This window comes from Salmo salar, chromosome ssa16 (genome assembly GCF_905237065.1).
Source record: "Salmo salar chromosome ssa16, Ssal_v3.1, whole genome shotgun sequence".
Classification (NCBI taxonomy): domain Eukaryota; kingdom Metazoa; phylum Chordata; class Actinopteri; order Salmoniformes; family Salmonidae; genus Salmo; species Salmo salar.
In genome coordinates, this window is record NC_059457.1 from 31,687,691 (window position 1) to 31,702,609 (window position 14,919).

Here is a 14,919-nt window from a genome sequence, read left to right on the forward strand (position 1 = left end):
TGAAAAATTCAACAAAATTCAAAAACTACATGCCACGTGCCCACGGCCACTGAGGCGAAGGTAGTGTCACACGAGAGTTGGGTTGACTACTCTAGCTAGCTAACGTTACCTTCCTATCAGTAACATTAACAGAACTGCGGGAAAGCAGTGCTCGGCAGGCGGGGCAAAGGACAATGTGTTCCGGGGTCCTATTTAGCTAGCTAGCTACTTCCCTCAGCATAACGTTAACAGAACTGCGGAAAGAAGTGCTCGGCAGGCGGGGGCGAAGGACACTGTGTAGCGGTGTTTTAGTTAGCTAGCTAGCTACTTCCCTCACCGTAACTTTAACAGAACTGCAGAAAGCAGTGCTCCGCAGGCGGGGTGAAAGACACGGTGTACCCGTGTCCCCTAGCTAGCTAGCAGCCTCCTTCTTCTTCTGTGGTTTTTTTTGGCAGTTGGTGCATTACCGCCACCTACTGTGCTGGAGTGTGGGCCAGAGACAGCGCTAGCAGTGGGCGCGGCATGTTGTGGGCACAGCATGTAGTAACCACTGTCTGCAGATAGACATTATTGATTTGACAGCTAAACTCATGTGTACACTTGCAATGGCTGCCTGGTATTGCGATGCAATGTTCTTTCAAATGTTAACTGATGTGGCTCATACAATTGAATGTATTTTTGTAATGTCAGTTGAGTTGAATTAAGAAATCGCACCACATATTTCAGCTCATATTTTACTTCCTGCTATCGGTACACTGGCAATGGCCGCCAGTCCACCCATTATACCATGATTGACTTGAATGGGGATGTCCGTTGTATTCATTCTATTTTTATGGCAGCACATGCAGTCAGGAGAGGAGAACGTGTGTTTATGGGTTTATTTTTTAAATATTAATATAGCGAGGTCAGGATAATCCTATTTGAAAACACAACTAAATGTATCAGAGTAGATTTACAGACATGATCAACCAAAAAAGGAAGGCTCTATTGGCTCTGTTGAAATATGAACTATGCCTCTGACAGATTGCCGGACTCCTAAATCAAAGTCATATTCATGTACTCCTGGACTCATATGCACAGGCCCGCACTTGTGTGCGACTGCACACACACACACTACTTCAACAAACAAATTTTCATTTATCTCTCGCTCTCTCTCTCTGGCTGTCTTTTCCTGGTTTTCCTCTTCATGCAAGTACTGGCACACCCTCAAAGATGTGCACAGCAGTGCAGATTTTCTACAGCAATTCTATCCATTAATTTGACTGCGAGGTTTGGTTTGGGTCCTTCCTGCCTGCTCTACAGTTTTTTCCTTTCACCGTTGGGGGTGTGTGTGTGTGTGTGTGTGTGTGTGTGTGTGTGTGTGTGTGTGTGTGTGTATGTGTGTGTGTGTGTGGTGCATACATACGTGCGTGCACATGACTGTGCGTGCGTTTTTGCTTGTGCGTGCATGCGTTGTGTTTGAGAGGGGGGAGATGAGTTGATTTGGGCTCTCGTGCAGGGCCATCTCTGTTCCACTGCGCTCCCCCAACCCCCCAACAGCTCTTGTCTCTCCTTCAACATCTTCTCGTCTCAGCTCCTCTCCTGTCATCTCTCGCCATCGGCTGTCCTCTCTAACCAATCAGCAAATGCTAAAAACCCACCTGGTTCCACAGAGGGCCCTCCCACCAAACACATGCACAGGTATGAAACCTTTCACAAGGACAAAGAATCCAAAATCATCTGGAAAGAGTTGAAAGCAGCACTCCTTTTGGTTGTGATGTGATTATGTGTGTGTGTGTTCAGCATGTGTGTGTGTTTACCTGGGATTTTCACTGTGAGGATATGATTGTATGTATATGGGCGGCAGGTAGCCTAACTGTTAAGAGCGTTGGGCCAGTAACAGAAAGGTCACTGGTTAGAATCCCTGAGCTGACTAGGTGACGCATCTGTGGATGTGCCCTTGAGCAAGGCACTTCATCTAATTGCTCCTGTAGGTTGCTCTGGATAAGAGTGTCTGTAAAAATGTATATATGACACTGTTTTATGTATGTGTTGCCTTGTTCTCAAAGTTTTACTCATCAGATGCTGATTCACTTCATGAGATACATGTTTAATTAGGGTTATTCGTTTTCTTATCTCCTCTTTCTTTCTCTTATATTCTCTACAAGAACTCCAGTCTCTGACTTATGTACTCTTTTGGATTGTTCTGTAATTGGCTCTTTCAGTGATTTCCTCTACTCTATTTAATCTGATTGGCTCTCTCAGGGCTTTCCTCTGCTCTATTTAATCTGTTTGGCTGTCTCAGGGCTTTCCTCTGCTCTTGATCTGATTGGCTGTGCGAGCCCTCTCTGGTGCTCTAAGTGAATTGTGATTGGCTGTGAAGGAGCTGTCATGACTGTGTTCTCTGTCTTTTCCACTGTGGTTGAGAACAAGGCAACAATTCATTCACATCAGAGAGAGTGTCTGCTTTCAACTCTGAATTAACATTTAAAAAGGCAAACGCCATGGTGAAATAACATAAAATACCTAGAAATGTATTTGCATGCCTTCCCACCTCTGTTCTAGAGAGAAGCATACAGGGTTTGTCCTAGACTTAGGCTATCTGGGTCGTTCCACCAATTCGGTGTCTTTTGAGAAGTGGAACTTGATCAAAACAAACTTTTGATTTCACTTAATTTACTTGAATGCAAGCTTCACAAAAAAAAAATATTTGTAAAACTTTTCTATCCTGTCTATCTATGGGTAACAGGAATGACCTGTTATGCTCGACCTGCACAGTTTTCCTCCACAAAACACCAGAAAATGGCCAAAAAGAGTAGAACCAGCTCACCTGCTTTTACACGATGATATAACTATCAGATGTTCAGTGTTTCTTTAAAATAATATATTTAAAAAGGAATAGTTTCACCATATTAAAACGAGAGTTCAGTTCATGTAACAGGGTTGGCCTTAAAATGAGGGACAGACGTAAAATAATCACTAATCACATTAAATAATGATCATCTTTAGAAATGACTTTTTTCAAAGCAACACAATAAGTAGGGTGATGGTGACTTATTTTAGGATGAAGTGGGTTAAAATCTTAGAAGTGACACAGGGTTGACGGAGGGACGTGAAAATGTTGAATTTTGGCACTTTAGCAAGCCTTTATTCATATAAAAAACAGATTTATTGAATTCTCCATGTGGTCTATTTTAAAGGGCACCTAATTTAATATATATAGGCTTTTAAAATTCAATATTGGTGCACAATTTCTACTTAAAATATTAAAGGAACACAAAAGGCACTATTTTCGTGGAACGACCGACCTAATAACATTGTGCATGAACTTGGCTAACCTCCCAGGATGCTGCGTACTTGTCATACTTAACATATTACCATGACACTGTGGCAAACAGGAACATGATAATGAAATAATGTAGACACTGTATTTCAGAATGTTCTGGGCTCTTACAGGAAACTCCTGGAAAGGGAATCTACAGTTTAGTTTCTGTTCTGCTTTGTAGTTTCCTGTCTTCACTTGATTCTTCTCTTATTTTATCTGTGTGTGTGTGTGTGTGTGTGTGTGTGTGTGTGTGTGTGTGTGTGTGTGTGTGTGTGTGTGTGTGTGTGTGTGTGTGTGTGTGTGTGTGTGTGAGACATAGTTAGAAAGAGAGCCACACAGCATACTGACTGACATGTTGTTTTCTCTACCCACAGAACCGCATGCATGAGTCTATGAAGCTGTTCGACAGCATCTGTAACAACAAATGGTTCACAGACACCTCCATCATTCTATTTCTCAACAAGAAGGACATATTCGAGCAGAAAATTAAGAAATCTCCCCTTAGTATCTGCTTCTCGGAGTACACAGGTAATTGATGAAGAGTGGAGGCTGCTGAGCTAGGAGAGGAGAGGGATGTAGTAGCACCAGGAGGGGCAAATAGGAGAAGGGCTAGTGTGGGAGGGAGGGATAATGTGTAGAAAGGCTTGAAGAGGGATGATTAGCATTCGGAATCAGAACAGTTACTCATGCCTTACCTGGCATGACTCCATGTTATCATCTTAGGGCTTATAGTGCAGAGCAGCCAAGGAGTCTGTCTGGCCTGCTCTACTCTCTGTGTAAACCAAGGCCTCCCTCCGCAGTTACACGATAATCCAGCCACTTAGAAAGACATTAGGTTTTACATTAGGTGTGAAATATTTGAAAAAACGATATATTTTTTTTATCCATTCTTCAGTTTTTCTTGTCCTCATATCCTTCTTTTGTCTTGTCTGCTTTTCTTCCACTTTTATTTTCCTCTTTCTATGTATCCTTTATTTTATTCACCCCACCTTCTTTCCACATCCTGCCTCTCTCTGGTCCTGTAAATATATTTTCTCCATTTCCTCTTTCTCTTACCCTTTCAAAACTTTTTGCAGGCGCGGACACCTTCACAGAGGCAGTGGCCCACATTCAGTCTCAGTACGAGAGCAGAAACAAGTCCCTCCACAAGGAAGTGTATGCCCACGTCACCTGTGCCACCGACACCAACAACATCCAGTTTGTGTTTGACGCGGTCACCGACGTCATCATCGCCAACAACCTGCGTGGTTGTGGCCTGTATTAACCCAGAGGATAGACCCAGTGCGCCCTTGGATTGACCCTTCTCCTCCACTTTTCCCTCACCCACATATCAAATTCATTCACCTTTTAGATGTGTTAAATATTAAGATATTATTCCGTTATATAAAGAGAGACAGCTGTATTTTATGCCTCAGGCATTGAACATCGTCAGTAGAAGTGAATACAGGAAAGAGATAATCCTTGACTGGAACAATTAGTTTAGTGTCATAAAGAATATACATTTTGACAATCACTCACCTGCAAAACTGTTCAATACAATCTGGACATCCATGGTGAATCACATTTCCGAAGAAAGAATGCAGATATTATAGACATGCATTTGATACATTTGTAGCAAAGTCATGTTAGCGGTAGGTTATTTCGGAAGATATGCTGTTTTACTAAAACATTAAGGCAGTTATTGCTGTTGTGTAACCGTGTGTAAGTGGCATTGGGTCACCACCAAACTATCATCTACAGGTTACAAGGAAAACTGCTCATCTTTACCAACAAAGTATCTATTGTAATTTGGCATTTTGCTTATTGAGTAATAGTCATCTGATATGAAAGGAATTTGTGCCTGGACGGTTTTGTGAAACACTTTGAAGTTGGAATTGGAGTTGATGAGTTGGGGATTTGTTTGCGGCTAATGGAAGATGGTACTGTTTAAATAATGTGAACTTTTGGATTTTTGGGTGGATTTTTTTTCTTCTGTTCTGCTTAGATGTCATGTAGGTTCTGAGATTTTAGTCTTGGAAGGCTTTTTTCTGTTGTCACTACAGGTTTTGTGAGATTCAATGATTGGGTTTGAAATGTGTAAGGTTAACCAAATATTTAATGTACACTGCAGTGGCCTTACTGAAGAAATGGAGACCATTTATAATGCAAATTGGTAGGAGTGACAATCAACATAGTCACTGCCTGAAGTTGAGTTAGAGCTGATAGTTAGAGATGTAGAAATATTCAACTGTCATATTTAGTCTAGAATTTCCTGTTGCAGTTTAGGTGCCTCAGCAGTCTCAGTCAAGCACTGGGAGTTGTTTACCTTATGGTGATTGTCCTGGCTATGTCAGTAGCTATTTTATCTTACTGGTGCCAATGCCATATTTAATGAGAGAGTCAATAGGCTAAGGAGCAGGAAGTTTCTAATGTGTGTGTTAGAGCAGATAAGGTAGTATCTGTTTGTGGTATACTGTAAGAGAGAGGATTAGGTATCTGTGGATTAATTATCCAGGAAACAGCTGTTCCATTCCTCATTACACAGTCCCTCAGGGAGGACACCAAATGTCACAACACCCTCCCTGTTCTTCTGCCAAATAATGCCAAACCACTCTAAGAAGGGTCAAAACTTCTTGGTTTCTTGCCAAATAATATGCCGCTTCCTAAATCGGAGGGTGGTCTGATACCACCCTCCTCGTTTAGCTGTACATAAACCTGTACTCGTTTCTTGTCATGGCTGTAGGAATCTCCATCTCTTAGAAAGTACTAATTTGTCTGCCTCACAGCAGCACACCCATGTAGGTGCCGGGTGAGTGGGGGTAGGGAAGATGTTACCATGATGATCGTTCTCAGCACCACGCCTGCCTTAGCTGGTAGGTGCAGCCTCGTGTGTCAGGTGACTCTGATACTCTAGTCACTGCAGTGATTCTAGGGGCTCTGTAAAAGATTTGTTGACTGTACTGCTGTACACTAAAATGTCATTGCAGTAAGATACTGTGTGTTGCTTCGGTAGATGCACAGGACACGGGAGGCAAAGGCTGTGGCAACCCTCAGGCCAGTTAGTTCTCCACAACAGGACATGAACTCTAAATTCTCATGAGCAGACAAGTTCTCATTCTGTGCTACATTTGACATTTTCTGAACAATAAGAGGCAGGGGAGAATGACTGCCCCCTCTCATTGAAGCCACAGAGGTTCAAGGCCGACCGTGGTACTTCGTGGTGAATCTTCATGTAAAGAAACATATATTTTTTAAGACAATCTTGGTACCAATAATTGCTTCTAATACACCAGATGTATGTCCTTGAACCGATTATTTTACAATCGCACACAGAACAAGTTCTAAGTATAATTTAGTTTCTAATTGCAGCCTGCAGTACCCCGGTCGACCTTCTACTTGAGTTACTCAGTGAGAGGGAGCAGCACTGAGCTAGTCTGCAATGTCACTTCCTGGAGTAGCTCAAACTATGCATGTTATATCTCCATGAGATGCCATCTTAACTAATGGTGTCACATGATTTGTCACATGATTTGTCCATTCATATATACAGTCATTGAGTATGTTTACATGCACAGTAATAATTAGATATCAAACTGATTATGGCACTAGGCAGATTTTGCAAAAGTCATGTAAACACCTTACTCTGCTTATCTTAATCGGTGTCAGGTCAAAATCGAAGTAGGCATATGCTGATTAAAACACCTGGTTTTCTGAGCAATCTTTCCAATTATTAGGACATGTAAACATCTTAATTGGCGCTCCAGCTGTGTATTTGATCTGTGCATGTTCTAGCACCTGCCGAGAGCCTCCCTCTTCCGTGAATGAAGTGAGCGGAACAACTGAATGTATGCGCCTTAAAGTAGTTTTCATATGCAAACTTTTTATGACTGAGATCAGAATAAAATATGTTTCCCAAAAATGACATGGTCGCTGTGGTAGAACGTTTATTTTGATTGGCGGTTTTCTACATTTATCAGAGTGCCATCAGGTAGCCTGATTTCAGATGTGTTCATGTAAATAGGATTATTAGGGAAATCGTTCTTCTTGCAAAGCATGTAAACGTTTTAATCAAACTATTATATGAATCTGACTATCCACGATAATGGAATTATTGTGTAGATGTAACCGTACTCATTGATAAGAAGCATGTCCGTGCTGCGCTGTCAGCAAGCTCTCAGATTCCCAGCTGGAGTTATAATCTCTTCTTTACCAGAGACTAAACTAAGACAGAAGCCATCAGATTCAGATTCTGGAGGGCATGTGTAAGTCCCAGAGCACCCACCCAGACAGTCTGTCTCTCTGCTCATCTTATAGCCTTGCCTTAAACCTGACTGATGGCAAATAAAGCCTATGTCCAGGGCAGAGAGAAAGCTGGGTAATAGAGTTTATGTCCACAGTAGTGAGACTGATGGATAATGGAGTCTTAGGGCCAAGGTAAAGAGACAGATTCGTAAGTGTGTCTGTCTGCTGGAGAGAAACAGATGGGAGGTACAATATGTTGCCCTGAGTAAACTGGATCTCAGGTCTAGTGGGTACCGAGAGAGATAAATAGTAGTGAATATCATGTACAGTAGTGGAGTCCCCTGATGTAATAGAGATTAGCCTTGGTGAAGGCTGAGATGGTTCATGTACTGTAGGTACAGTGGGGCAAAAAAGTATTTAGTCAGCCACCAATTGTGCAAGTTCTCCCACTTAAAAAGATGAGAGAGGCCTGTAATTTTCATCATAGGTACACTTCAACTATGACAGACAAAATGAGAAGAAAAAAAATCCAGAAAATCACATTGTAGGATTTTTAATGACTTTATTTGCAAATTATGGTGGAAAATAAGTATTTGGTCAATAACAAAAGTTTCTCAATACTTTGTTATATACCCTTTGTTGGCAATGACATGGGTCAAACGTTTTCTGTAAGTCTTCACAAGGTTTTCACACACTGTTGCTGGTATTTTGGCCCATTCCTCCATGCAGATCTCCTCTAGAGCAGTGATGTTTTGGGGCTGTCGCTGGGCAACACGGACTTTCAACTCCCTCCAAATATTTTCTATGGGGTTGAGATCTGGAGACTGGCTAGGCCTCTCCAGGACCTTGAAATGCTTCTTACGAAGCCACTCCTTCGTTGCCCGGGCGGTGTGTTTGGGATCATTGTCATGCTGAAAGACCCAGCCACGTTTCATCTTCAATGCCCTTGCTGATGGAAGGAGGTTTTCACTCAAAATCTCACGATACATGGCCCCATTCATTCTTTCCTTTACACGGATCAGTCGTCCTGGTCCCTTTGCAGAAAAACAGCCCCAAAGCATGATGTTTCCACCCCCATGCTTCACAGTAGGTATGGTGTTCTTTGGATGCAACTCAGCAGTCTTTGTCCTCCAAACACGACGAGTTGAGTTTTTACCAAAAAGTTATATTTTAGTTTCATCTGACCATATGACATTCTCCCAATCCTCTTCTGGATCATCCAAATGCTCTCTAGCAAACTTCAGACAGGCCTGGACATGTACTGGCTTAAGCAGGGGGACACGTCTGGCACGGCAGGATTTGAGTCCCTGGCGGCGGAGTGTGTTACTGATGGTAGGCTTTGTTACTTTGGTCCCAGCTCTCTGCAGGTCATTCACTAGGTCCCCCCGTGTGGTTCTGGGATTTTTGCTCACCGTTCTTGTGATAATTTTGACCCCACGTGGTGAGATCTTACTTGGAGCCCCAGATCGAGGGAGATTATCAGTGGTCTTGTATGTCTTCCATTTCCTAATAATTGCTCCCACAGTTGATTTCTTCAAACCAAGCTGCTTACCTATTGCAGATTCAGTCTTCCCAGCCTGGTGCAGGTCTACAATTTTGTTTCTGGTGTCCTTTGACAGCTCTTTGGTCTTGGCCATAGTGGAGTTTGGAGTGTGACTGTTTGAGGTTGTGGACAGGTGTCTTTTATACTGATTACAAGTTCAAACAGGTGCCATTAATACAGGTAACGAGTGGAGGACAGAGGAGCCTCTTAAAGAAGAAGTTACAGGTCTGTGAGAGCCAGAAATCTTGCTTGTTTGTAGGTGACCAAATAGTTATTTTCCACCATAATTAGCAAATAAATTCATTAAAAATCCTACAATGTGATTTTCTGGATTTTTTTTCTCATTTTGTCTGTCATAGTTGACGTGTACCTATGATGAAAATTACAGGCCTCTCTCATCTTTTTAAGTGGGAGAACTTGCACAATTGGTGGCTGACTAAATACTTTTTTGCCCCACTGTACGTAGCTGTAGTACAGTTGATTGGGTGTCAGCCTCTCCGAGTCCCCAGTTTGTGAGTCCCAATCCTCACACACACACACACACACACACACACACACACACACACACACACACACACACACACACACACACACACACACACACACACACACACACAGGAGCTCCCTATCACAGCAGGCAAAACATACCAGTATTTTGACTGCAGCCATAAATAATTAAACAGTCGGCACAATATAACTTTGAAAGGCAGAATTGTTAAATCCTCCTTCGACTTTCCCTGAATGCATTTCACCTTGTGTTACACAAAGACTGCCTCTGCATCAGCATGGGAGGAATATATTGGAAACTATTCTCTGGAGCTTACCACAACCCCCATGAAGAAATTCAATTTACACCACCCACAAGCAGCACTAGGATGCTGACAGTACAGTACGTCATGGGATGATTGAAGTACCTGTTTTCTTGTAGGTGTTGTTTGTGTCTCACTGCTGTAATTATTGTTTGCTCATTCGCTTCTTTCGTTGTTGTGATTATTTATTGAAGGGTGTGTTTATATGAAGGAAATAATAAAGCACCACATGAAACTATGTGTCTGACCATCCCTCCCCCTCTCGCTCGCTCGCTCTGATCAAGTTTGTGTATGCACTGTGCAGTGAATGTTTTGCTCTTCCTGTCTCTCTCTGTCTCTCTGTCTCGTCTGTCTGTCTGTCTGTCTGTCTGTCTGTCTGTCTGTCTGTCTGTCTGTCTGTCTGTCTGTCTGTCTGTCTGGCTTGGGAAATGTATGTTTACATTGCCAAAGCAAGTGAAATAGATAATTAACAAGTGAAATAAATAATTTAAAAAACTATCACTCGCTCTCTGTTTTCTCTTGTCCAATGGGAATGCTACTGAACTACTGTCCTTTGCACAGCACACTCACGCAGTAACACACACTTTACACTAACACACAATGCCTCATTCAGTAACACACACTTTACACTAACACACAATGCCTCATTCAGTAACTCACACTTTACACTAACACACAATGCCTCATTCAGTAACACATACTTTACACTAACACACAATGCCTCATTCAGTAACACACACTTTACACTAACACACAATGCCTCATTCAGTAACACACCATGCACACTTACAGAAACATATTTAACTATTTCTCTCTATCCTTTTCCTTTATCTCTCTCTGTATGAATGTTGATAGGAATGGCAGTGAATGGATAAGTCGTCTGGTCTCTTTCTCTCCCCTGCCCCCTGTCTGTCAACAGCATCATTGTCAGACACACATCCACTGACCAAAGCAGCAGCTGCCTCTCATTATGCCTCATTCTGATTCTAACTATTCCATGTTCTTTATCGCAGGGCTCAATTATTCTGATTGGTTCAACTCAGTCACATGATAGACCCTTTCTTCTCCTACGTAGCAGTCTCTATCCTGTCTGGGTGCTTTGCGATGCTCACTCTCTCTACTGTCGGCTTACTGTCCTCAAGTCATGAAGCTTGGTTCAACTATTCCTGCTTGGTTTTTATTGCTCTGAGGCTAACCTTTCCACGTTCTCTGTTTCTCTCTCCCTTCCTCCCTCCCTCTCTTCCTCATCCTTGCTCTCTCTTCTTCCTCCCTCTGCTTCTATCCTCCTTTTCTCTCCACTGCAGAATCGCATGCACGAGTCTCTTATGCTGTTCGATTCCATCTGTAACAACAAATTCTTCATTGACACTTCCATCATTCTCTTCCTCAACAAGAAAGATCTGTTTGCCGAAAAGATCAAGAAATCTGCCTTGAGTATCTGTTTCCCTGAGTATACAGGTAAGATGTTGTACCTTTGTAAATGTCAGAATTGGCCAAAACATATTTGCTAGCTGAAAGCCTGCTTTTTAGTCTGCAAAATCCACTTAGGTCTTGAACATGTGATGTTGAAGTGAGTTGATATTGTGGTACATACAACTGAGGGGATTACAAATACTGTATTTAGTGTCTCTCCTCCCTCCTCTCTCTGACAAAGGGAGATGGTCAACCATAGCCAGAGAGAGAATAAAATCACAGCCATGCTTGAGCAGTCATGATGAAGGGATGACCAGTGAGAGCTGTCCCATCTCTGTACACTCAGACAGACAGACAGACACCATACCATTTCCTTTCCCGGCTTTAGAGAGCTGCCCACAGGGACACATTATTCTGCCTTCACATCTGACATACACAGCCAAGCCATTGTGACTGTATCCTCATGTTAACTGAAGTCACATGGGTTACCACACCAGAATGTGATTTTAATAGACCTAATCATTTATATAGGAGAATATAAAACGTATTCAATGGAATTAGTTTAGGCCCTAAAAGCTCTCTTCAGTTCTAAGTTTTTCCTCTTTCCCTGTTGCCTTTCTCGCCGTCCTATCTTTCCTCCTCCCTCCCTCCCTCTTTTTTCCCCTCTTTCACGTTCTCCACTGCCTCCCTGCACAGGTCCTAACACCTATGATGATGCTGCTGCCTACATCCAAGCACAATTTGAGAGCAAGAACCGCTCGCCCAATAAGGAGATCTACTGTCACCTGACGTGTGCCACGGATACAGGGAACATCCAGGTGGTGTTTGACGCCGTCACTGACATCATCATTGCCAACAACCTGCGAGGCTGTGGTTTGTACTGAGCCCTGACCGCCCCTCGCCTCACCTCTGGAAATTATTCTAATTGAAAATGCAACATGGTAAATAATAATAATGATTGTTTTAAAATAGGCATACGTATATATCAATATATATATAATGTTTTTAGTTTGACTTCAAAGAGCTGCCAACAGAACTGATTTCTTATAGAAACCCAGCTTTTAAAGTTTTAGAACAAAGTTGAGAACTTGTTTAATGTTGGTTTTCTCCACTTCCCAACTGTGTCTTTTTGTTTTTAACAAAACAACCCTCACTTATTTTACATAATGTCTTTCTTTTTGTCATTTTTGTATGTTTTTGTTTATCATATGTATATTTATTACATGAATATCAGTCCATTGGCTGACCTGTACACGTTTGCCTGAGTACGTTACTTTAGTAATGATGTAATGACGCGAAAAAAAAAACATTTCTTGCTCTAACAATGGCAATGACAGGTATGATGGTCATGAGTACCACAGTCAAGATCAGTTGAAACAAGCTGATGTGTTTGTGTCCCTGTCCTCTTTACTTTCTTATGTACCAGACTTGGTTTTCATGGTAATCCTAGAAGTTCTGTTCAGCTATTTGATCGTTGAGATAAACAGAAGCACCCAGGATTGATGCGTCCTATAAGCTTGTTCTTTTTTCTTTGTTTTATCCAATCCCTTCCTGTCACTCCGGTGGGCCTTTGCCATTGGCTGTGTGGATTTTGGAGCAGTGAGTCACAGCACGTGACCCCAAGCCTCTAAACCAATCAGATATCTGAAAGCTGCCAACCCCCTGAAAATGACAGGTTTGGAGATGGTCCTAGGAACACTTTGTTACTGTAATGAATACCTATTAACACTATCATGTAAGGAACTTCTACTTTTTTATTATCATTGATTCAGTTATTTATTTATCGTCTGTCCCACACTCAACACACACCTTGTACTCACCACACACCTTGTACTCACCACACACCTTGTACTCACCACACACCTTGTACTCACCACACACCTTGTACTTTATTCCTCTACTTTATCATCCTTATTTTTTTTCTAGCGCCCCCATGGTTGTTTTGGGTAGTCCACTTGCTTGGTAGTGGTGTCCCCGTCACTCCTCCTGACACAGATAGCATGACCGACCCTTCAGCCTTTGTATAAAGAGACAGTTAAATGCTTCACATAGAAAATGTTGAGATTTTTTATTTTTTATCCAAAACAAAGGTCAAAGAAAATTGAAAAACTGAAGAAGAAAAAAATCTAAAGACAACAGCATCATAAAGAGACAACCATCTTATGGACTGGGAAGGGCCGAGGAGGGAGGGAGTTAGGGACGCGAACCAACAGCCGTGCTGACCAGTGATGTGGAGATTTGAGGTCAAGGGTCAATGGGCTGTGTGTCTTGGTAGAAATCTGTAGATCCTTGGGATCTTCACATTGTAGAATTATTCAAGACAAAATCTACAAAAAAGTATGATTATGACAATAAAAACAATAGTGAAAAGGACAATGATAATAATTACAATATCAATGATAATTCTGTATTATTATTGAAGTATATTTCTTGTGCTTTGTAGCTACAGAACATTTCTTTCTCTCTCCCCCTTAAAAAAAAAGTTTGCAAGGGTTCCCGTGATCCATTCTTGAGCTGTTCTTACTGACTTACCCATGCTTATGAACTGTACTGATTATTTTTGCCTGTTCTCCATGCAGTACAGTGTCTTTACTTAGCCTGACTTATATAATATATTTGATTTTTATTTTGGAAGAACCACTTTGGAGCACATCCTGCCCCGTTGCTGGGTGGGATGTCCACACGGCTGTACAGATTCAATCTCTTTCTTTTACTTTTGGGGAATTGTACTCTAACACTTTCCAGGTCTTCATAGAAAAGCACAGCTCTCACTTCACACAAAGATTTGGAAAGATATATCTCTCCTACCTATCTGCCTTCTTGATTTAAATTTTTTTAAAGAATACTGTGTATTATTACGCATACCAGTTTGGCATTATTTTCCCTTTGTTCCCCTCCTTTTTTATTATCCGTTCTTTTTATCCCAGTGAATGCTTTTCTGTGCTGCTTTTTTCTCCCTCCTTTTTAGTGAATGGTTGTTCTTTCATGTGGGATGTTCGTGCTGGAATACCAATCGAATGTAGTGTTTACATTAAAAGCCACAGTTTTCATGACTACAACTTGGGGCCTTCAGATTCTTATTGTCACTCATAAGTACCACCTTTTCTTCACAGACCTGATACCTTCTGGCTACTGATAAACTGCTAATAAGATATACAAAACCTTGTCAAACTGAACAAGGGAGGAAAGTAGGAATGTAGGAAATTAACTAACTACCAATCATTCCACAATGTTAAACTTGGTTGGATCTGAATTTTACGTTAGAATGAGTGAGTGATGGCGGCCCATGTTCAGTGCAGTATATTTGTAGGCTGAGGAGGGAGGGTGAGAGGGGATGAAATGATCACTTCCCCACCATCCATTCCCCTGCTTCCTGCAGGGAGGATGTCCTGCTGCTAGCTGATGTCTCTGCTGGGCTGGGAGTAGAGGGAGTAGGTTCAGCTGACACATAGGCTACACACACTATGCATTACCCTGACTCCCTCACACACACACACACACACACACACACACACACACACATCCATGAAACTAAAACACATAGACTATCCATGAGCCCAGAGTTCTCTGGTCATACATGGTAACCTAAAGCACATCAACGTTCTAGTATCAATCCTGCCATTTATTCATGGATGGGCAAAAGAACAAAC

General features: G+C 41.9%; 1 protein-coding gene across 2 annotated transcripts in view; it reads left to right on the forward strand.

The window, feature by feature from the left end:
• The window catches only part of LOC106573727 (guanine nucleotide-binding protein G(o) subunit alpha), a 160,934-nt gene extending 146,606 nt beyond the window's left edge, over positions 1-14,328 (forward strand). The window contains exons 7-8 of one of the 2 annotated variants that reach the window (XM_014149043.2): positions 11,161-11,314; positions 11,966-14,328. In XM_014149043.2, the coding sequence (XP_014004518.1) occupies positions 11,161-11,314; positions 11,966-12,153 (342 nt within the window). In that variant the 3' untranslated portion in view covers positions 12,154-14,328. Of the gene's footprint in view, positions 1-3,657; positions 3,812-4,359; positions 7,185-11,160; positions 11,315-11,965 lie in introns of those variants that run through there. The other variant, XM_014149044.2, reaches the window with a different exon arrangement.
• Positions 14,329-14,919: the final 591 nt, after the last annotated feature.